Source organism: Pygocentrus nattereri, chromosome 12 (genome assembly GCF_015220715.1).
Source record: "Pygocentrus nattereri isolate fPygNat1 chromosome 12, fPygNat1.pri, whole genome shotgun sequence".
In the NCBI taxonomy this organism is placed as follows: domain Eukaryota; kingdom Metazoa; phylum Chordata; class Actinopteri; order Characiformes; family Serrasalmidae; genus Pygocentrus; species Pygocentrus nattereri.
In genome coordinates, this window is record NC_051222.1 from 17631869 (window position 1) to 17656109 (window position 24241).

The following is a 24241-nucleotide window of genomic DNA, read 5'->3' on the forward strand; positions in this document are numbered from 1 at the left end:
GTCTGGGAATTGGGCTGGCCACTTCATAACATCAATCTTGTTGGTCTGAACTCAGGATGTTGCCTGCTTGCTGGTGTGTTTGGGGTCGTTGTCCTGCTGAAACACCCATTTCAAGGGCATTTCTTCTTCAGCATAAGGCAACATGACCTCTTACAGTGTTTTGATATATTCAAACTGGTCCATGGTGCCTGGTATGCGATAAATGGGCCTGACTCCAACCAACATCACCAAACCATTACATTTACAGTCTTCGCAGTGTACTGTGGCTTGAATACAGTGTTTATAGTTCGTCTCACAAACTGTCTGTGGCCTTCAGACTCAATAGGAACAGTCTTGCTCGCATCTGTCCATAGAATGTTGCGCCACTTCTCTTTAGGCCGGTCAGTGTGTTCTTTGGCAAACTTTAACCTTTTGAACACGTCTTTTTTTCAGCAATGGTACTTTATGAGGGTTTCTTGCAAATAGTTTGGCTTCACGTAGGCGTCTTTTGATTGTTGCAGTACTTACAGGTAACTGAAGATCTTTGATTTCCCTGGAGCTGATCATTGGATGCTTCTTTGCCATTCTTGTTATTCTATGATCTGAGTGGATGGTAGTATTTCCTTTCCTACCACGTGTTTCGAGTTTTGTTTGCCATTTTAAAGCATTTGAGAATTTTAGCTGAGCAGCCAATTAATTTCTGTACTTTTCATGTTTTACCCTCTCCAATCAACTTCTTGATTAAAGTTCTTTCTCCTTTGGTACAATGTCTGGAAGAGCCCATTTCACTCACTGAGCAAGGGCTAAAACCAGCAGGTACAACATTTGCTGCCCTCCTTCTTTAAATTAGGGCCATAATTGACACCTGTTTCTTCACTCGAGTAAAAATACAAAAGTATTTGGCTTCAAATGTACTTAAATAGCGCCGCCATTGGACTCTAGAGCAGTGGAGACATGCTCTCTGGAGTGACTGCATTGTGCCAAGTTTGGTGGAGGGGGGGATTATGGTGTGGGTTTGTTTTTCAGGAGTTGGGCTCGACCCCTTAGTTCCAGTGAAAGGAACTCTTAATGCTTCAGCAGACCAAGAGATTTTGGACAAGTTCATGCTCCCAACTTTGTGGGAATGTTTGGGTTTGGGGACAGCCCCTTCCTGTTCCAACATGACTGCACACCAGTGCACAAAGCAAGGTCCATAAAGACATGGATGAGCGAGTTTGGAGTTGAAGAACTTGACTGGCCTGCACAGAGTCCTGACCTCAACCCTATAGAACACCTTTGGGATGAATTAGAGCAGAGACTGTGAGCCAGGACTTCTCATCCGCCATCAGTGTCTGACCTCACAAATGTGCTTCTGGAAGAATGGTCAAAAATTCCCATAAACACCCCTAAACCTTGTGGAAAGCCTTCCCAGAACAGTTGAAGCTGTTATAGCTGCAAAGGTTGGGCTGACATTATATTAAGAAGGGGATATCACTCAAGTTCATATGCGTTTGAAGGCAGACGAGCGAATACTTTTGGAAATATAGTCCTGTGACCACTGGTGAAGGACTAGAGGATGAGACACACAAACTGTGCAGCAACAGGTGAGCTACTCTCTTTGACTTTACATCTACAAGGTGGACCAACAATGCAGGTGTGTGTAATACAGTGGACAGTACTTAAAAACTCGTGTTTGATCCACTTGTACATGGTAAGTAAAACTGATAAAGTGGACTAGGACTGTAGATACACGGTAGGTGTACTTATTAAAGTGGCCAGTCAGTTTATGTATATAAATCTACTTTGGATATTTTTTCTGAAAGCAGAGAAACAAGGTTTTACCAGCTAATACACTAATCAATGACCGTGTACTACAGTAAGAAACCACCTTCTTGATCACACTGTATAATAGTTATTTCAGCTATCAGGTTTCACTACAAAAGAAATTATTCAAAGTCTCCAAATTTGTTGAAAATGCTTAATATTTTATTTCTTAAATACAAGCTGTATAACTCAACAACCGTTTGCAATATAAAATAGATCAAAATCAAAGTGATATAAAAAGCTTCTTAATCTTTTCATGTTCAATGATGTCAGCAAAAGGTTCAGATAAGACCTCTCCCTTGACTGCATAGATATTGCATCAAATATAAGCAAAAAATGAGTCATTTTCAAAGATATAATAAGTAGAGACATCGTCATTATGGCTTTGTTATCCACAAGCATTGTACAGGCTTTTTTCCATTAATATATAATGTGAGATGTATGAAAACAAAAAAATAAACAAACATGAGTCACGTTCAACCGTTAAAATTGTCAGTAATATAGCACATTAACAGACTGAAGATAAGAGCCAAACACAGAGGAGGCTGAACAGACTTAACTGCAGGCATATACAAAAGAAATGTCAGAGCAGGAATCCTTCCTTTTTGGTCATAGATTCATCTACGTAAATTAATTCAAGCCTAAAAATCTTGCTTTTTTTACTTAAGAATGTATGCAGACAAAAAGAATATGGAATCATTATGGAATATGTTTATCAAAATGGAAAATATGCAAAATAATCAGACCAAAGTACCTTGGACCCAAAGCTGAGAAACACGGTCTATGTTAACATGACTGAGCTCCACAATAACTGAGACAACAGATAAAGTAAACAATGCTGAACTTTTTTTTGAAATATGCATGGGAAAAAATGTTAAAAATAATATTATGCTGCAGTGCTGTAGCTCCTTGAGACCACGTTATGCTTTAGGGTGGTCAATACGATGTCATTTTGATATTACATCAAATTATGTCACAATATGCTTTTCTGAGTAAATCATGGATGTCATCAGTATTTAAAGACCAACAACTGCACGTTTCACTAAAAAGGGAGCATCACTAGTCTTATTTATTGGATTTAGTACAGCACAGTATGCAGATCACTGAGAAAAATCATTGTATTAATAGTTTTTGATAGTATTTTTTACTTTTCTGTCTGTCACTTATCATGCCACAGAAAAACTAAATATTCCAATGTATATCATGTTTTGAGAATGTCTTGAAATATTGCCATATTGCCCACTCCCATTACATATACATATTTGGAGTCGAATTAAATGATTGTCATTTCTGTGAACCACCTAAATTCATATTTCATGGTATTATGTTCATGAGTGTATCATTTAAAAATAAATAATGGATGACCGCAGTAGAAGCATGCCACCACACATTGACATTTCTTAAAAAGCAAAAAAAAGGGTCATTAAAAATAAAGCACGCCTTACTACTGTACAGAGCAAAGTCGGGTATTTGGTTCAGGTAAGAATGAGGTCTTTGTTACAATATGGCAATATGATTGTAATCATATGACATGACCACATGACTGCATTTAACCATACTGCTGTACACAACATCCAATCACCATTTAAAAAGAAAAACTAAAGTTGTTTTAGACATGCTAGTTGTTTGCTAGTTGAGGTTACATAAACTCCTTCCTATCTCCTCTCAAATACAGTAGTCACAGTTAGTTTTAACAGCTAAACGGTAATTTCATTCATTTGTGATAGATCTGTCAAAAGAGATTGGCTTTTTATTTCATGGCTACATAACTGACACATCATCAGTACAACCCTGAGGCATAACATTGCAGTACATTATTTAGGGCACTTAAGTGAAGAAAAAGGATTCAAGATTAGAAAAAGTTGCATAATCAAGTCAAACTAAAAGATTTCATAGCATAGCAAGTCAAACATGGTGCAAGAAACAATGGGGGAAAAAAAAAAAAGAGGAGTGACTAAATTCCAGTGCATGTACAAGTCCCAAAGGAATGTGATGAGTAAGGCTTTATGGTGTTGGACAGATGATTCACTCCAAAATCTAGCCTGAGCTTAGCCTGAAGACTCCACAGTCTCACTGTTGGAAGTGTAACCCACCCAAGAGTCATTAATGATGACAACACTTAGGGGCTCCATCTTCATATCAGAGGGGCTCCCCATGCCCATATCTGCAATGTGATGCTCATCTTGGGAGTGGTTAGCTTCACTTAGCTCTGTGGTCTCAGACAGTTCTTTGGGTTCTGGGTCTAGGCCGACTTGACCTGAGATGTGTTTTGGTTCTGTTGCTGTGACAACAGAATGGATAACAGTACCAGGAGGCTGAGTCACCAGGTGCTGCCCTCCTCCAACAAACGTCACTACTGAGGTACTGGTACCACCTGACCCTGAATTAGAGGTTGTTACCACCTCACAGTGGGTGGGTTCCTCTTGGCTTGGATTTGACGAAGACTCATCCAAGGCAACATCCTGCAAAACAAAGGTTACCTCCTCTGAGTCTGGAATGGCTTGCATAATGAACTGAGGAGAGGTCATCACGGACCCATCCATTCCTTGTTCAGTGGGTGTTACTGGAACCAGCTGCAGCGTAACAATTTGAGTAGCCTGGCTGTCTGCCTGCCCCTCATTGGCCTGAACCTCCAGCTGTTCCTGTTGTACTTCCATGGTCGCTTGCTTCTCACGGAGGCTCTCCAATAGCTGAGCAGTGCGAAAGACTGAACCATGTTGACCTGGCTGGATGGACTGAACGTTCTGGAGAGTCCTCAGCATCTCAGCAGAAACAATGGGCAGATGTTGTTGCTGAATAAGACCTAACGGACGAGCGGCCCTGGTGGTGCCTGTTGAGTCAACGCCATGCTGGACCGCTCCACGCTGGCTACCGTTGACCATTGTACGGCCTTTCGTGGTCTGAGCGCTGGGCGCTTTGTTTGGGAACAGTTTTGGTTGGGGGGGAGGGGAGCAGTTAAAGCTCTGGTCACTGGAGGGATGTTCATCATCCTCGTTTTGAACAGCATTATCTCTGGCACCACTGCCATCATCGTCATCTCCTATGTAGACAATGTTTTTTGGCATCTCTGCAAACTGATACACCAGTCTCTGTCCCTCAACTTTATTCAGGATACCACGCTGATAGTAGTATCTATTAAAAGCAAAAGAGGCAAACCGACCCACATTTAACACAATGAAGGTAACAAGTAAACAACAAGCATGGAAAGAGAAAAGTAAAAAAACAAAAGAAACCTACCGGAGTGCTCTTCCCATTGTTTCATAGTTCATGTCAGGTTTGTTTTTGTGTTTGCCCCATAACTGAGACACAGCCTTGGAATCCACAAGCTTGAATATGCCCTTTTCCCGATTGGTCCACTTGATATACCTGGGGCAGGCATTCCTGTCTTGCAGTAAAGCAATCAAGAACTCCCAAAGGTACAATGTATTTCCTGGAGGAAAGTCAATATTGCTGTTACTGTCGTGGTCATAATTTCTCAAATATTTTTCATCAATAGAAACCATAATGAATTGTAATGAAGAAAGAAAAAAAAAAGCTCTCACCTTTGCTGTCCTTGCTTTTCTTAACAGTAATGTCAGGCATTGGTGAATGCGGCCTTGGTCGTTTTGGTTTTCTAGCTGAGAGACATAAAATGGTACCACCATGTATTAATAACAACAAAACAAGCCAGGCTCAAATTAGAAAACTAATTAATGTTAATCTTAAACCGTTTTAGGTTGACAGTTTCAAATCACCTTTCTTAGCCTTTGGCTTGTTTTCCTCCATGATGCCTTTCTGAAGCTGGAACCACTGTTGCTGTCCAACAAAACTATCCGTCAGAATCTGGGGACCCTCTCCCTGAGGTGAGGTCAAAAATGCGTATGCTATGTGGTAAGACAAAGAAAAAACAACAAAAAATGAATAACTTGGCTTCTGACTGCTTTCCAAATAATTTCAAAAGTTCTACATACTTTAAATGTTGAACTATGTAAGCAAAATCAATGAGTGATTTAATGGGGAAATGGTGCACTCTAGAGAAACTTTCCCACTCAGATTTCTTTATAGTGGTGCTGATAGGAACCAAGGTCACAATGTCTACAAAGCAAAAGTTTTCTTTTGGGACCATTTTGCCTAAGAACAGCATGCATGTACCTCTTCATCTTTAATGCACTTTTAAAAAATTCAAAACATTATTCCAAAACCTTACCTCAAAACTTCAAAAACAATGTCTCAGGCATCAGGGCACATATTTATCATGTTGTCTAATAACTTTGTGAGGCAGTTTTTAGAGGCAATACACACTTCAGACAACTGGTTCCAATTACTGCTGTGAATAATTTTGACTTGCTTTATTTCTTAATATATTAAACCCCTCTGAATGACCATCTTAATGAAATTATTTCTGAAATAAGTCTGAAAATTTTGAATTTCCCTTTAAAATAAAGAATCATAAATATAGATCAACATTCCAGTTAAAACAAGATTTCCACAAAGGTGAGAAAGTGAACCCCTGTAGAATGAAGAACTTTTAAGAAGGAAGAAGCTTAACAGCCCCATCTACTCACAGAAATGTTTCTCGTCCAGGGACAGCGCACCAGATGAGTCTATATTCAGCAAGGCTTCAGCAGCTTCTGCCGTCTCCACAGTATCCTCATTACCACTCTGATATGCTTCCACTGAAGGTTAAACAGAAAGCAACACATCAGCTGCCAGTTTCACAGGACAAAAATACGGCAAAGCCACCTGACAACACGCCTGAGTGGCCAGTGCTACTGCTATTTTCAAATACAGTGAAACCAAAAACTTTTGGCTGTCTTTTCTGACAACATAGAAATCTCTCTTATGCGTTATTAAAAATGAATTCCACTGATTTTTTTTCAAAAAATTCTGTATAATTCAATCATTAAGATGTTAATAAAATCACGATGTGAAATGATTCATCTTAGACAAACCTGCCAACTTTGATTTATTTACAGTGGTGGTTATAGGAACCAGCTGTTTCAATCTCTACCACACAAAAGCTGCAATTTTATTTGCTATCCAAAACAAGCTACATGTGTCCTGCCTTTTTATATGCCATGCTGACTATTGTAAAATAGTGATGAATCTGGAAAAAGGTTTTTTCTTTAGGGATTACTTTGACCCACCACACCCTACATGTATCCCTCCGTTATTAACCGCTTTAAATATTTTGTTTTAGGCCAAATCCTTGCCTCATAACTTTTGTAAAAACAGTGCCTCGGACATCAAGCGGCGTATTCATAACCATATCTAATATTATAACATCCTGTGAAGGAGCTTTAAACTCGTCAGACGCCTGGTTCCCATCACTACCACTGTGAACAACTGTGACTAGGTACGTTTCTCTACGATGGAGCATTTCACACCAATTCTCTCCGAATGACTCTGTTTACATCTGAACCGTTTACTCATCCAGACGTTTAGAAAATTCGGTGGTATTCCCCTTTAAGTCTGCTTTTTCTAATTTCATTTAGCGTTTCACCATCAGCCTTTTCGGTTTCCGTTCGGTCAGCTCTTTCAAATTTACACATCTTTGTGAAAACAGAGTGGCCAGAGCGAACAAACTGACCTGAGGGAGGAACTCAGTCAGGCTGAGATAAGCGACAACTATGAGAACTATGGCAGCTATGAGGCTAACAGGTCTTAGCACACAGTAGCTACCAAACAAACAACAACAACACCACAAAAGTTGCTTATCAGCACCTCCGACCGTGTTAAGAGTTGACTACAGCCTGCAGCAGCGCCTCGGTTTGCTAAACACGTGTTATATTCCCCGTTTCGTGCGCTGTATGGGCTACAAACAGAGAAACCCAGCTAACCAAGCCATCTCCCCGACACACAGCTGGGTTAGCCAACTAACGTGAAAGTGCCCTCGCGCCGAATAGACCAGGGAAACTTACTTTTCTCCGGCTCGATACCTGGAAAACGCGCGGAGGACCTAAAGTTTAGACGAAAACTGGAAGTTTAAGAGCGGCTTAAATGTTTTCATAGTCGGCTCGACTGCAGCCGAGCAGCTCCTGGCTCCCTCCCTCCACCATCCCCACCATGGTGGACATCACCCTTCTGCTGCAGGCGGCTTCCTATATGGCGGCCCACGTGAGAGGTGGGCCTGTGTGCTAGTTCACGGACCCGTGAGTGGACTCGAAACAGCCACATGCAGAAATGTGAAAAATGACTTTCTTTATGAAAGAGCTGATTTATTAGTTATTCAATAGATAACAGGTAAACACGCGAGCAAGGGCGTGTATTTAAGGTTAATGAGGCCTCTGTGGGAGAACCGTGGCCGCTAGCCGAGCGCAAACATTCTAGCATTCAAACTAAAATGTACGATGTAAATGTGTTTTTCTTTTTTTTGTTTTATACATTTACCTCCCTTTTAAAAAAATAAAGCAAGAAAAACAATTCAATGGGGAAATGTAGACTCAGAGGGAAGATAGTAACTAGGAAAGCAGAAGTTGGTTATATCCAGCCTGCACGACAAGCAAGCGAATGTGAAAATGAGTTATATCTACGTACGCTGAGTAAATTAAACTTTAACTAAAACAGTTGTAGAGGGATTTGTAGTCTGTGCTGTCCGAAGAAAGACCATCTCACTGGTAGCTATTCTGGGCTGTGCACAGAACAAGTTAATATGGAATATTAAATATATCTCAAATACAAAACTTGGAAATGTATTCCTTAAATAACAAGACTGAAGACCTGAAAACCTTGTTCTTTTTTTTTTCTTTCTTTCTTTAAATTTAAAGCTTGAGGGGGAATGATTTTAGAAAGAGCTGGACAGATCCTAGCCTACACACCAAACAGGAAAACACATTAACACCTGGAAGAAAATGTTTTTTAAAGGGAAACAGAAGAGAGTCTAAGTGAAAAAGAACTTCACTGCTAATTCACTTGAGTCAGGGTTTACATCCTAAGGCATATTTCAGCAGTCAAAAAGTTAATGTGAAAGCATTTTCACAAAATAAAAACCTATTAAATGGTTCTGGAGGCGAGTGTAGGCTCTGCAAAGAAAAAATAATGTAATTGCTGGCTCATTTAAAGCTGGGTTTCTTATCCCAGCCTACACCTAAAAGAAAGCATAAAGTTAACATTAATTTTTAAAAGTGATTATAATAATAATTATTAAAACTTGTGAAGTAGAAAGGATCCCCAGTGTGAGCTTCAGTAGCCTACATCTTTGCCTACAGAGCATGGCCTTAAATATGCAAATTATGCATGTCAGAGCATGACCTGAATTTTAGCATTTTGTGCACATGCACCCATTCATGCTGCCTGTGAGATTGGGCCCTCACTGTCAGAGGCCGATACGACGAACTGAAACACAATTACGAGGACTTCAATCGAAACGTGAGCGGAAATTGTACTTCACCTGTCAGTTGCTGTAGGTCCTCCACAGTCTCTTGCTCCAGCCCTGTTTCTAGGTGACCACCTGTCAATGGCTGCTCACAAGTCAGCCCCGAGTAGTTGAGGAGGTGGGTGTGTGGCATTTGCTCCACAATTACTGCTGGGAAAGTTGATGGATCTGCCAGCTGCAGATAGCATGGAGGGGAAAAAAGCTGTAATATTATGGCTGAAGTGTCAGACAGTTCTCGATATAGCACGGCATGAAAATCTTTTTTTTTTTTTTTTTTCCCTCTCTCTGTCGACAGCATTAGCTTGTTCCATAATAGAAGTGGGTTGAGTGAATCAGGGTCACTCACAGCTTTCATAAGTGTATCCCACACAGTAAACCAGCACATGAATAATTAACAATAGAAATGAGTTCTCAACTTTTTTCAACCTTCTCTGCCTTTTTTTTCCATGTGGGGCATTTGGCTACGTCAGACCTACTTTGAATAGCATCCTGGAAGTACCCAAATGCACGGCCAGACCTAAAGTGAAACGATATTAATGGTGCTTACCTGCAAACTGTCGTCATCTTGCTCTTGCTTGCTTGCACCCTCCCAGGCGCTCTCGGTCTGCTGAACTGCAGCGGCCATAATGAACTCGCGTGGGAGTTCTATGGTGTCATCACAGCAGGCCTTTTCCAGGGTACAGAGACTAGTTACAGTTCCAAAAAGGCCTAGTTCAGCGTGCAGGCCCCTCTAAGGCCTAATAAAGGACGGTCTGTCTGAAGATCCATGTTGCAATACCATCGAAGAAGCACTTGTGGATTCACTTCGATGCTGCCTGACTGAAGTTGTTTCCAGTGGTGATACAGGGCTGAAACTCTCAACCTGTGATAGAGGAACACTGCAGGTTAGTTCTGCCATTCAAGATCGCCTCGGTGCGCTATTCGCCATCATGCCAGTTCTACGAATATCCACCATCGTTCAAAGGATCAACAAGTAAATACATTATCCATTTTCTTCATCTTTGGTTCCTACGTATCCCTTCTGATCAACAGATAAAAACGTAGACCAAATGTTACATCCCAGTTCAGAACAATATCTACTAACATTTACTTTCCGCTCCCTTTCCAACCGTCACTGTGCTGCTTCCAGACTCTGTAAACAACATTTTCTCTCTCTTTCCATGTCTGCTGTAGCTGCACTCCCTTATCTTTCAGTGTAGACACACCATGCACGAAACAGGAAGGAAGTGTCTTGTTGACGTCAGGCCAGACGAGAGTGGGTAGAAACAGCAGCTGCAGACAGGATGGCAGAAAGGCTCAGAGAATGGATGGCAGTGCCGACAATGGAAACGAAACCAAACCAGAAGCCCTCAGAACACACGTTAGACAAAGGTCAGAGTTGGACTTAAGCCTTCCTGAGAGTCATTTTCTGAACCACACCAGACCCACTTTATTTACGCTTTTTTTAACGAGTTTAAACATCATTTTAATTTGACATTCTAAAGAAAACGTTTCATTTTGGAGCTGTGAGTGGTGCAGTTTTATGGCTCCAACCAGACTGCCCATTAATACAGAGTTGGCTGTGAACGAGCAGATTAAAGTTCACAACCAAGACACTGTTGCTTACTCAGTATTTGTCACAATAAATGATATCCAGTAGTGCATGAACAAATGCAAGGGCCTGTATGTGGGTCTGCACTTCAGTTATTCTTATATCTTATATCTACGTTACTTACACACTGGATTTATAGTAGTTAACAAATACTTTATTGTAGTTACTGAATATTTAGTTTTAAGATGAACAATTGAATTAAAGCCTGAAGTTTAAAGGGGTTTTATACAAAAAACATATTGTAGTGATTGGTAATGCGAAGAAAGTATAACAATATGTATTACATTTTCATCTCAATATACATCATGATACTTAGTTTTTTGGAGATTTCATTAGCTGGAGCAGATAAAAAAGAACCAGCAGAGCCACTTTTAAAAATAATACTATCAAATGCAGTGAATATACAGATTGTTATTCCATGTTTCTGTAAGTCCAGTTAAACAGTACTAACTAGGCTGTCTTTTTAATGAAACATGAAGTTGGTCATTATTTTTTAGGCACTGACAACAGGCAGAAAAAACATTTATTGTGACTGGGTTCTTCACAGTATGTTAATTGTATTGCCTAATTTTGTAGTGTAATGACAACATACTGCAATATACTCTAGATTTTGTAACGTAAGGACATTTAGCAATACATTTCCATTTCATAGAGAAACAAAGCAACACATGAAACTACACCCCCAGCAGACCCATCAACAAAGCAAAGCAGTCTGTCAACAAGTTTTTCTCAGAACGAGCCAAAGATTTTTCACCCTTCAGCATCATGCTTAATATGCTAAATAGCTGAACCAGCGGAACTACACATTTCATCTGAAGATTATAAACCTTGATATCCAGCATCCTTCAAAAGATCATCAAAGTAAATACAATTTCCATGTTCAGCTTATATAGCAATAATGTAAAAGTTCAGTAACAACCATCTAGAGCACCTAGACTGAGTAGAAAGCCCTGCTGCAGTAATGTTAATAAGTGAGATCAGTAGATGTCAGCATTACCTGAAGTAGAAGTAACTGCTTCATCAGTGCTTTTGATGAGCATTGCCTTTCATACCGCTGACTCTGAGATCACGACGTAGTGGCTTTGATCTCACTCAGTTGCTGTATGTATGGTTGCAACTGTCTAGAAATCCCAAGGGTGTAGGTAAATGTTTTGGGTTATACCTGAAAAGCCTGTTTGTAGCTGCACCAATAATGCTGTTGTCCTATGAAAATCAGTCTCTCTCTCTCTCTCTTGCTCTCTCTATCACCGTCACCCATCCCCCCCTTACCTCACCACTCCCTCCTTTGGTGTCATATTACCACACGTAAGCATGGTGACAGCACCTTGACAACCGGCCTAGTGCAAGGCACACCTGGACTGCTGGAGGTTCCTCCAGCTTCAAGGCATTCCCTAGGGCTACATTTCTGTTCTCCTATAGATAGTACACCTGTGTCTGCTTACGTATGGTACAATTTACCAGTGGTCGACGAAGTACACAAATCATGTACCTGAGTTAAAGTAGAGACACTCAAGGTAAAATATTACTCCAGTAAAAGTAGAAGTTCCTCCCTTTAGACCTCAACTTGAGTAAAAGTACAAAAGTATTTGTCTTCAAATGTACGTAAGTATCGAAAGTAAAAGTAGTAGAGTAATTATGATTCTGATGTCCTCTTATCATTTTTATAACAAGACTATTAACAAATTTTAGGTGAAAATACTCCAGTGTCACTCTTGTAACATCTTTTAATATAATGTTTTTAGTCTGACACTGATGTCTATTAAAATGATCAAAAGTACAAAACACTGAAGGCAAATAATTTCCATTAGGTAGAACCAAGTGGCTCTTTTTATGAACAAGCAAAGTTTCATTGTGAGATTTAATTACAACCTTTAAGTAAAAATTTGTTTAAATTTAAACAGGTTTAAATGTAATAAAACTTGCTTTAAACTCAGCTTCACAAATGAGTTTTCCTTTACTATATTGCATCTGTAGGTCTCTGTTCAAAAACATAAACTAGCAAAAAAACAAATTTGCTATAAAATGAAAGTGCTTGTATAAATTCAGAAAAAAGGCACGTCAGTCACGACTGCATATGTGTCCATCTTTCTATGTTGTGGTCTATTTACACAAAGTTAAGTTAGTTTGTCATTTATGTAGAATAGACTCTCCGTGTGCTGCACTGAGTCGGTATATCCAAACTCAAAATAAAGTGCGTGCTGTGCCCTGATTGGTGTTCTTGCTTCGTGCTTCTTTTGTTTTGATGTTACGTTTTTATACACACATAAACCAAAAGGAGCGACAGATTTCTCGTAATGTAGTGGAGTAAAAAGTAAGATATTTGACTTTGAAATGTAGTGGAGTGAAAGTAAAAAGTTGCCCCAAAATGGAAAATCTTCAGTAAAGTACAGATACACATAAAAACTACTTAAGTACAGTAACAAATTACTTTTACTTAGTTACTGTCCACCACTGCAGTTTACTAAACCAGGTCAAATCATATAGCATGCCAAACCTACAGTCACGCAGAACCAACATACACAACAACCACCTTGTATAAGTTCAAATTCCAGGATGATTAAAGTACTGAAAAAAGAGAAATATTTTAATCTGGGCTTTTAAAAGAGCAGACTTAAAAGGATTGTGGTAAAGACTTCCATAGTTTACTGGTCATGATGCTAAAAGTTCTGCCCTCAGTGTTGACCAGTCTGACTTTAAGGGATAGCTAGACGTCCAGTGCCAGATAACCTGACACTGCAGGCAGGGGGTAGGAGTAAAGAACATCTACAAAATAGTGGTATGCTCTACAAAGTAGAGGTCAAATTGATTGAAAATGTCTAATTCTCTTAAAATGTAATGGGATTACTTTACTCATTACTTCCTGGAAAAAGTAAGTATCACTACCCATCTCTACTTACGCTCTAAAGCCCATACAAATCTGTACCAGCTGCAAAGTACAAACAGAAACCCAACAGTCCTTTGTTAAAAAATAATTTACCAATCTACCAGTTAGGTATTATGCACATGATTGAAATTGTACATTGCAAACAAACCAAATGTAAATTGGCTGAGTTGGGTTGAGGCTCAGTTAAACTGAGGAAAGCAGAAAATGCATTTTCGGTGGTATAACACCTTTAGGGGATGGTAGTGAGTGATTTCGTACTTGTTAAAAAATCTTCAAAGGGGTGTTTGTTTATTTGAGCTTAAGTGGCGCACGTCTTCAGTACACTAAATATCAACAGTCAGGAGACAAACCAGGTAACCGGTTAAAAGTTGGTCACTTTTATGGTACACTTGGAAATTAAGGTGCTGTGCAGGTACAATTTTTTGTTCATGAAGGTACAAACAATGTAAATGTATCGTCAAATGTACAACAGTGGTTTTAAGGTCCAATTGTGTATCTTAAATGAGGTTTTCTCATTGGAAAAGTAGACATTTCTATCTTTTTTGTATATATCATAACCTAATGATTAAAACAGAACAATAAAATAAAAAAAGCCTGGAGACAAGACGGGGTGTGTGGAGTCAGTACAATGTAGAAAATATAACTGCAATTGACTGTGGTCCCTGACTAAAGGGACTGAGATGTTTCATACCTTTTTTCTGATAGTATAGTAATTTAATGGCTGCATACTGCATACAAAAAAAAGATAAATTGGGATTTGCACTTACTTACATGGCAATTCATTGTCGTATTCATAATCGTGAAAACATCAGCATCCCTGCTTTTGAACAAGATGAGCAAGATTAGTGCTTGATGAAAATTCTGAAAGGCAAATGCTATTCAAAAACTTAGAAGCTAGTCAGTAGAAACAGTTCAGCTGACAGTCTTGAAATAAAAACAGCTTAAGAGAGCTGTTCCTGAATGAAAATCAGGTTTATTCAGGTGAGGTTGGGGCTCTCTTGTTTCAACGGAGGCATTTCTCTCCTCTCATTAGTTTCGTATTAGCATGATTAGGTGCTTGGGCAGGTTGCTTGTGGCGTTTACAGCCTTCATGCACTGGTCATATTCACAATCAGTCACACAATCAGCTCATAGGTAGCTGTTGTAGAAGTATGATCACTTCTCTGAAATACCCCAGACAGAAAATGATTGGTTATTACTTGCTGTGGGCCAGGAAATGAAACAAACAGCAGTGCTGGCTTGATGACCTGTTTCTTTTAGGCAACCGCTGGTGTGAACTTTATTGTCGTTGTTGCAGTTGCCTCCAAAACAGCAGCTTCTAAGGAGACTTGAAAGTCTTGTAGATTCTCCACAGCCTTTTTAGATCCTCCACAGGCCTAATTATCTAGACTTTGAATATGTTTAGAGCCATGTTTTGCTTCTCAAAGCTGAAAAATCAGGGCATTAAGCAGGAAGTCACCCTTTAATTTATGTACAAAAAGAAAATGAAATAAGCAGTGAACATGAGCTAAGGTTTAACATGAACTAAACCTCTGCAGCTCTCAATACGATATCATTTCTTCCTCATTTAAGGGGCATCATTTAGATGGGCAGCCAAAATCGAAAGGATTTTGATACGTCTCTAAAACATATCTGTCATTTTCCATGTCATCTGACCATGAAGCAGATCTCTTCATTGCCAGTAATACGTACTCCTATGCCAGTGTCATGCCACATTCAATAAGCCAAAGCAGGTGCAGAAGACAAATCTACTTCGAAAAATTTCTCTCAGCTTTTAAAATGTGGTAATATGTTTATGGTCAGTGTGGATGTTTCATATCGCTGACTCAGCATAAGAGAAACAAGCCGTCTAAAATCCCTTTGACTACTTTGAATACTAAGAAAGGTGCTTTCCTAGCTGGGGGACTGTTGTGAGCTTTCACATTCCATCACTGGGTGAAGTCCCTGCTCTTGTAGTGTACCCTTTTATTCTAATAGCGAGATTAAAAGTCTGCCCACTTATCCAGTGGATGTTTAACAAACCAATTCTTTTATTTTTTAACCCATGGACCCTTTAAGTGCCAGGCTCACTACATCCCAGTTAGTATTATTCAGTAACTAAATGGGCTGCAAACTGTGTGTATTAGAAGTCCTGAATATTTAAGGGTTAATGTAGAGGCTAAAGCAGCTGTGTCTGACTTTGTCTGACATTCTCCTCTTTAATGACATTTCTCAAGGCTGTTATCCCATTTGTTTTGATATGTAAAGAACATGATGTAAAAAAGATGAACATTCCTAGATTTTATTTGGTTTGTGTAAGAAAATAAATGAATACCAATGTATTTCACACTTAGTTATATAGTTATTCTGATGAAAAGGATCATTAATAAGCTTGAAAAGGCAGCATCGTGCTTCTTTTATATATGGATAGTAAGATACGGTGGTGGACGCTAAGCTCCAGTTCCATATGCCGAGTCATTTTACTGTCCAACGTGGACCAACAACTCTGGCGACCGACTTTAATGCAATAGACAGGACAAAGCCAAAGTCTCTGAATGTATTGATGACACATTAGGAAAGATATGGTTTATGCCCAAAAGGACGATTCTGATGCCCAATGTGAATGTGGTGATTGAGGGAACCGATATGAGAACTGGGGGCCAATGACAATGTCTGCTGTTTGTGTGTACATATCTGGTGATGTGTGTGTGTGTGTGTGTGTGTGTGTGTGTGTGTGTGTGTGTGTGTGTGTGTGTGTGTGTATACATATATATAATAAAATGTGTAAATTTTGAATAAAATGCAGACATTTTAGCATAGTGGCGCAGTGTTCTTCTGGAGGACAATAAATATATCATGAAATATCGCTCAAATCTAGACATCTGTCCTATTATTGTGCATCACTACTGAAAAGTTAAGTGTCTTACTGTTAAATGCCTGATTTTGGTGCCCAATCAACAAAAGGCCAAAAGGCAAAAGGATATGAAACCAACCACACACTACCAGTCAAAAGGTTTTCCATTTGAATGTTTTTATAAGAAACTGTTTCTGCAACAAATGTAATTGGTGCCTATGTATGAAAGTAGAGCAAAATTAATTTTGTTTTCAGTGTACACTTTGGGCCAAAAGTTTGTGGCTCCTCCAGTGCTCCTCCAAAGGATTCTGTCCCCCTCTGCTGCTGTTGCAGGGGAAGGCTTTGCAGTAAATGATAGAATTGCTGCGAGGATTTGATTGCATTTAGCAGCAGGAGCACTACTGAGATCAGGTATTGATGTTTTATGATAAGTTCTGGATCACAAATTCCACTGCAATTCATCCCAAAGGTTGTTTTTTTGTTGCTCCATCATTCTAGAGGATGCAGTTAAATGCTGGGGGGCTTTATACCCCTCTAGCCTATGCTTGGCATTGGATATGATGACCTTGGGCTCATGTGGGGCTGCTCAAGAGCATCCTGATCTATTGGCAGTGCTTTTCTAAGAAGACTATACAAGCTGTGTCAGCAGTTAGTGCACCTTAATGCAGCTGAATTCACTAATAAGAAGGGGTGTCCACAAACGTTTTGGCATATAGTGTATGTGGAGCTTCTTCAAGCTTCTCACCTGGCTCCTCATGAAGCTGTTTGAGAGAACGGCTAAAGTGTATAAAGTTGCATCAAGGCAAAGGGTGTCTGCCTTGGGATAATCTAAAATATAGGCATTTAAATTTATTTATGGTTACATTCTTATTCCACCTGTTATTTTTTATATTTAGTTTGACATCTCCACTATTATTCTGAGATGCGCAGAATGGTAAAAATAAGGATAGTTTATCTATGACTAGGAGTGTCTTTTCACTGGTTTTTCAGTGACTGCAAACAACATGAATGCAGTTTGTTATTTCTTAACATATTACCCATCCTTTGACTCTGACTTGCGCAAACAGCCTCCACAACGCCAGCATTAGGGGCTGCTTGAGCTTAGGTGTTGGGGGAGGGGGACGGAACAAACAAGTGTGGCGGTTATCAGAGGCAAAGCACAGAGGAAGCTGGGTGGGCTCAACTTTCACGCTGAGACAGGAGGCCAGACAGCCACCGGACCCCAGTGGCTGTGTGTGAGTTTCTTTTTTAAGCTCCTGCGGCCACCTCTCAACTGCTGTTTTAATCTTATAGAAATAGTTTGTCAAAGCTACAAATGCACACAATGTGGTCAGTCAGCCAAGACATGTCTGGTGTCTAAAGTTTGTGTCTGTAGCTTTACAGCACAGATATGAGGCTAATCTTGCTACTAATGGAAGCTTAAAATTACTATTACCAAAACATACATGCCTAAATGATCACTTGCTTATTTCTGACAGTGCTATGAAACTGAAAGATTTATCGTATATCCAGAAACAGCCTTTTTCAAGTATTTGTCTGTACACTCTCGAGAAAAAAAAAACTAAAATGGCACTGGGGTGGTATCCCCTTTTGCCACTGGGGTGGTGCCCTCAAGGGTACATCATCAAGAAACATAATTGTACCATTTTCCATTGCAGTTTTTTTAAAAGTTGCATTGACTCCATGCACCCTGTCTTGACTTCAGCCTTTTTATTCTATTGTTCTATTTTAAAACATCCTGCCTTCCACTTAATGACCACTGGGATAGGCTCAAGCACCCCTGCGACCCAGGAGGATAAGCGACTTGTGTGTGTGTGTGTGTGTGTGTGTGTGTGTGTGTGTGTGTGTGTGTGTGTGTGTTAAAAAAATAAGGTACAAATGTAAATGTTTCCATGGGGGATAAAACTGCATAATTACACCCTAAAACAACTGGTGCAGCTTTGAGGATACGTTTACATTGTTTGTGCCTTGATGAATGAAACATGTACCTGCACAGTTCCCCTATTTCTAACATTTGTATTTTTGTCCTTTTTGCCAGCTCATTAGCTACATTAGCCTTATAGCTCTTTAAGCAAACTTCGGACATCAAAAGCGTCTTGGCTGATTGGCTGCATCTAATATAAGGGGAAAAAAGTGTACATTTGATTTCTCACCAAACTGTTCCTTTAACAGTTAACACACCTCGTGGTCCTGTGCGGAAGGAGAGCTCAGTGAACATATTTTAATGGTCACAGTTGACATGCATTGTGTAACAGCTGGTAGCTGCAGGTAGACATTCTATTCTGACCATCAAAATGGAAATGGTGATTAGAAAAATTCATAGAAAGCTTCAGAGAATGTGGCCTGCAGTGTGTAAGATATGATGAAGTGCTGTATGTTTATACAGTACCTCATAAACAGACTTTGCTCCTTTCATGGTGACGCCTCCCTCACGTAAATTCCCAGCGAGAGAATGCGCAAAAAAGCCAAGTTCTTGAATCTGCTGCCTCCAACATTGTGTTTGTAAGACCTAAGTCGGTCAAACTCTCTGCAAAGAAGCTGAACAACTTCTTCTGCCTATCACCATGTGCGTTGTTATGCAGAGTAGCCCCCCATTCCTATCTTCCCTGCTGTATTTCTCATGTAGAAGTGTAACAGACGAGCCAACGGCGTTGCAAACTGCTTATCAGCACTAGTTTGTGCTGTCTCTGCCACCCTTGTTATCAACCTTGGCCTATTTTTTTTGTGGTGGAGGGTGGTGGTGGTGGTGGTGGGTGTTTTGATTATGCTGCAGTACGATGGCAATAAGTCCGTTTCAGTGCCCTGCAGGTGCGCGCTTGATCGAGCTGCGTGTCCTTAGATATACATATCAAACACATTCACCAGGCCACAGAGGTAAAAAGCACACTCACAGAACATTAACATTGAAAGTATGGTCAAGTGTGGGTGCACGTTGGCTTTCTGTGATGTGTTCTCCCTCCCTCGCTTGCGCTCTTGCTCACTTTCCACCACCTCCACACGACCGTGGAGAGAGATTTGGTCATGTAAGAACCGTGTTTTAAAGTGATAGTTTGGCAAAAGATCAAATTGAAACAAGTTTTACTCTTCAGTCAACCAAGATGTTTGGCGCCTCTTTACTCTTGCACTGGAGCTAGAAGGCTAAGTTGCTAACAAGTAATAGAAACTTACGTACACCAATTAGCATTGTGCAGTCTTCGTCAGATCATATTAAGTAACCTAAGATTGACGTGCCTATATGGTTTCTGACACACTGGTATTCTCTTATGTATAAAACATGGACAAAAGTATAGGCAAAACCTAGTGGCAAAATTCAGGTATTTAAGATGGCTGCTACTGCTGTTTTTAGCTATGCGACATGGAGCTATTTGTGCATTTATGTAGATAACAGTTTATCATCCAGTGCTGTAAACCACTTCAACAAGTCAGTTTACATTACTTGGTCAATTGCCTACAATTGAGGAAAGTGGGAAAGTTATGTATATTTGATTTTTCGCCAGACCTTTTCACGCCCCTACTGCTGTGATGTCTTTATCGGGTTGATTTCAAAGGGACTTCGTTACGCAACATTTTCTGTCTGTTGTAAGGGCTTATGGTCTAGTGTAAATGTCCGTTCTAGGACATACAGGAATTCAAATGATCTTCAGGTAAATGATGGTGCAAACTCGAAAGGCACCTTACATGACAAACAACTTTTCAAATCATTTAATCCAGTCATTGCCTTATTGCTAGGAATGCAGTTAAACATCAACTTACAACTGTATATCAGTCCTACTGCCATCTGAACAAACTCTGCTCAGATGAACAATATACGAACAGCTGTTTGGCCTGATGAGGCCTACCATTACAGGCCTCAAACCTATAATAGTAAACCTCGTGCTTTTGTATACCGAATGGCTTTACACAGTCAGTCCAACAGCTTGTTGTTTTCTCTCAATGTAGCAAGTAGTTTCACCTTGCTTTGGCTGGTTCTGTAACGTGAGAAAAAGGGACTTACGGTCGTTCATTAACCTCCAAGTTAAAGTTTCATCAGTGGAAAAAAGGGAACCCTTCTGAACAACTGACAAGCCAACATGTCTCTCATCAACCGCCAACTTCTTATTGCTTTCACTTTCTCCTCTGACTTCTTTGCCTAGTCTTGTCGTAAAGCAAAGCTCCCCAGCTGGATCTTTCACCTTCCATCTTACACGTTACTCTTTCTCTTACTCTGTCTACTTATGAACTACCTGAAGGTGTGACATACCTTATAACTTGTGTCCACAGGACTTGCTTTCCAAACCCCCTTGTTTGTGGTGTGCTGTTGAGTGTAGTAATGGTTGTTTGCACTGTAAGGTGAGTTCCTCCTTTTTTCAACCCCCCTTCGCGCAGCCCGCCGGGCGTACGCTGCTGCCGCGAAAGCTACGCCCACTTCTGCTTTCAGCCTGACATTGAACAGTCAAGCAAAAACCACATCACCCATGGCAACCATGAGTGCAGCCTTCACTGCAGGGGAACACAGATAACCCGTTGCTTGTTAACAGGCAGATGAGTGCAAAGAGCATATTCAAATAGCTTAGCAGCTCAGCCAAGGGGGGACGAAGGGTTCTGCTTGCGGAATGTCTCTCTGCTGACACCCAATGGAGGCTCTAGAGCGTTATTTGGACTGTTTGCTTCAATAACAAGATCATATATGGATGGTACTGTGCAAAAGTCAGAGACCACCTTTCATTTATTTCATTTCCAGTCAAAATAGCCATTAAGTACAGGTACATTTTTAAGGATTCAGTACTTGCACAAAAAGTAAAAGTCAAAGTAAAAGACGTTGAAAAAAATTTCAACAAAACAAAAATTCAAAAACAGTTCAAAGATATAGAGAAAATGTGATGCCCATCTAACATGCGAGACCTGGTAGACCACCAAAACTCTCCATCATAAAAACAGTACTTAGAGATTTTATCTTTGAGAGGCAGGAGAGTCAAGCTCTACTTGTGCTTCAGATCTGAAAAAATCCACAGGTGTTTCTGTCCGTCCTTCCACTGTGAGAAGACAACTCAATCCAACACTATCAGTCTGAAAGGATGTGTAGCTGTCAAGAAACCTTTACTAAGAAAAGCAAGACAAAAATAAAGGAAAATTGCTGTGAGATGTGACGTATGAATTGATGAATCTAAATTTGGAATTGAGATGAATTTGATCATGAGAAGCAGAAAGTGCAACCAACTTCTGAGACTGAACTTTGGAGCTGTGGAAAAATATGCTTGTAGATTCTCCAGAAAACAATGGAAACTACTAAAGGCAAAGAGTGAACACACTAAATGCAGAAACGTTATGCTTAGTTGTTGAGGCTTTTGTGAAATTTTCTATAAATGTTTTATGGCTTTTTTTTACTTAGACTATTAATGAATAATTTAAAAGTAAGAGGTGTTGGGAACTTAAATGAAAGGTGGTCTCCACTTCAGGTGGTTGCTACTTTAGTCTTGCACTGGAGGCTAATGTAGCTAGTAAGTATGAAAGCTTGTATTTGTGACTTTGCATCATAAACACAGCATGCATTAAAAATCACACTAACCTCATACAGCGTTGTATTGTTAGGTAAACTCAAATAGATAGGCTTATGAGACTGTATGACATGCTATTGTTTTTAAAAATGAACAAAAGTATGGTGCAAAGCTAAAAACTATATTTTGTATTTTGTTGTCTATTTTACCAGCTTGTTAGCTACATCACCCTCAAAGCTCCAGAGCAAAACTATAGAAGCTAATTTCAGATTGTTTCAGCTAATCATCAGTACTTGTTCTAAGGAAAAAGTATGTCAATTTGAGTCTTTGCCATATTGAACCTTTGGAAAGGAGCCCATCCCATTGTTCTGTGCTGCAGATAGGCTTGTGTGAATGTTATATGACATTTTATCTACAAAAATGGAATGAATTCAGCTTAAAAAAACAGCAGTATTAGCCATTTGTAACCCTGAGTATTGTCTCTACTTTTGCCCATTTTTACAGGTAACAGTATTTCGCACAGTGTCCGACACAAACCTCAGACAGTAGTATGTCTTGACTGATCAACTACATCTGGGGTAAGCTGAAAATTGTGTACATTAGATTTTTTGCTGAACTTCTGCTTTAAGCCTCTACACTTGGTGGTCACTAATTAAATGCTTGGAGAGGAAGATGGTTGCTCTTGTTTGACCACTTGTAGGAGAAACCTGTTGATCACCCAGTAGGGGTCACTATTAGATTTGCTCAGAGCTCTGTACCCTTAAGGCTCCTAATGAGATGCCTGTGGGCATCTGCACATGTGAGGTACGAGAACAGAAGGTGATGAAAGCTCATCGTGCTTTACCCACCTTCTCTCAACACAGGCTTTGTTCTGAAACAACCTCTCCCACTTGTTGCCTCCTTCATCTTCTCTGTGTTTTTCTCAGTCAAGTTTGCTGTGGTGGGTTGTGTGACCTGATTTCTGCCTGTGCACTTATAATGAAGGCGTGGGCGAAAGCAACATCAAGGATGCTTTCTCTCTTGGCCTTAAAGTAAAGCGATAGTTTGGTGAAAAGCCAAATGTGCATACTTTTTCCCTTAACCCAAGTGTAGTACTTCAAATAATGCTTGCTTTTTATTGCTCCTAGTCTTAAGGAACTCTGTTATTGTCTATGGCCATTTCCTGTCCTCATGGGTTATAAATATGAGCTCACGCACATGTAAAGTCCCTTTGTCCTCCATCAACATGCCAACTCAAATGAGACAGAAGGCTGTGGACCTGCACAGATTAGGAAATAGATATAAAAAAGAGTAGTCTTATGAAATTACTATCAAGCACAATCACTGCGATAAAGTTTGAAACGCATGGAAAGGTCCTCTTGCTTGAAGAGGACGGTTGCACTGCCCCCACATACAGTGCGGAGGTGGATAAGAAAATTAGGAACTGAAAGATCACAGTTTCAGGACAGCACAGTTTAGTCAGTCAGATGCCACATCCATGACTGGAAGATTTTTGGAAGTTTTTGGAGTTCCATGAAAGAAGCCTTTCTTAAGAGCAGGCCACAAAATGCAAATCCTTGGAACTGCATGTGGAAGGAACCATGTGATGTGGTCAGATAAGACAAAACATGAACTTGAAATGGTCACCATTATTTTTGGTGAATAAAAGGATTGCACACAACGAAAAGCACCCGATAACCCCTGTCAAATATGGTGGTGGATCTCTGATTCTTTAGGGCTGCTCTGTTGCAGCCAATGGCATAACAAATCCCACTAAACGCCAGGAAATTTGTCCTGGCAGTTTTTCTGCTGCTGCCAGAAGGCCAAGAGTTGCAGTGGCCCAGTGTTCAAATTTGAACCCAGCTGAAAACCTGTGGTGTGTATTGAAGAGGGCAGCTCACAAGTGAAGACCAAAGAATTTTTTTATTTTGACAAAACACAGAGTAAAAATTTAAGCATGCAGAATTTTTTTTAAAGCCCAAAACACAACCCCATTTCCAAAAATGCTGGGACACTGCAAATGTAAATAAAACCAAAATGCAATGATGTGCAGAACATTTAAACCCTTTATTTAATTGAAAATAGTACAGAGACAACATATCAAATGTTGAAACTGAAAAAATCTACTGTTTTTTGAAAAATATATGCCCATTTAGAATTTGATGCCAACAGCACGTTCCAAAAAAGACTAATGTTTCTCAACATTAAATGAGAAAGCATTTCACTTTCAGAACTACAGCAATTGGTGTCCTTAGTTTTCAATTGCTTTTAGAGTGTTGTTACAAGAGGGGATGAAACACAGCGGTAAACCTGCTCCTGTCCCAATTTTTTGGAACATGTTGAT

General features: G+C 39.9%; 1 protein-coding gene across 4 annotated transcripts; it reads right to left on the bottom strand.

Annotated features, from left to right (window-relative positions):
* Positions 1 to 3512: 3512 nt before the first annotated feature.
* LOC108434740 (ETS-related transcription factor Elf-1-like) lies at positions 3513 to 20778 on the bottom strand. Of its 4 annotated transcripts, none has more exons than XM_017710088.1 (8): positions 20685 to 20778; positions 9684 to 9998; positions 9152 to 9311; positions 6327 to 6437; positions 5517 to 5645; positions 5325 to 5399; positions 5020 to 5212; positions 3513 to 4914 (listed from the first exon to the last, which is right to left on the bottom strand). In XM_017710088.1, exons 2-8 carry the CDS (start codon positions 9759 to 9761, stop codon positions 3831 to 3833), a joined length of 1830 nt encoding a protein of 609 aa, XP_017565577.1. In that variant the 5' UTR covers positions 9762 to 9998; positions 20685 to 20778; the 3' UTR covers positions 3513 to 3830. The 4 variants fall into 4 exon arrangements, with proteins under 4 accessions (XP_017565577.1, XP_017565579.1, XP_017565578.1 ...); XM_017710090.2 differs by lacking the exon at positions 20685 to 20778 and adding an exon at positions 11725 to 11742; XM_017710089.2 differs by lacking the exon at positions 20685 to 20778 and adding an exon at positions 10221 to 10350.
* Between the last annotated feature and the right edge of the window lie 3463 nt (positions 20779 to 24241).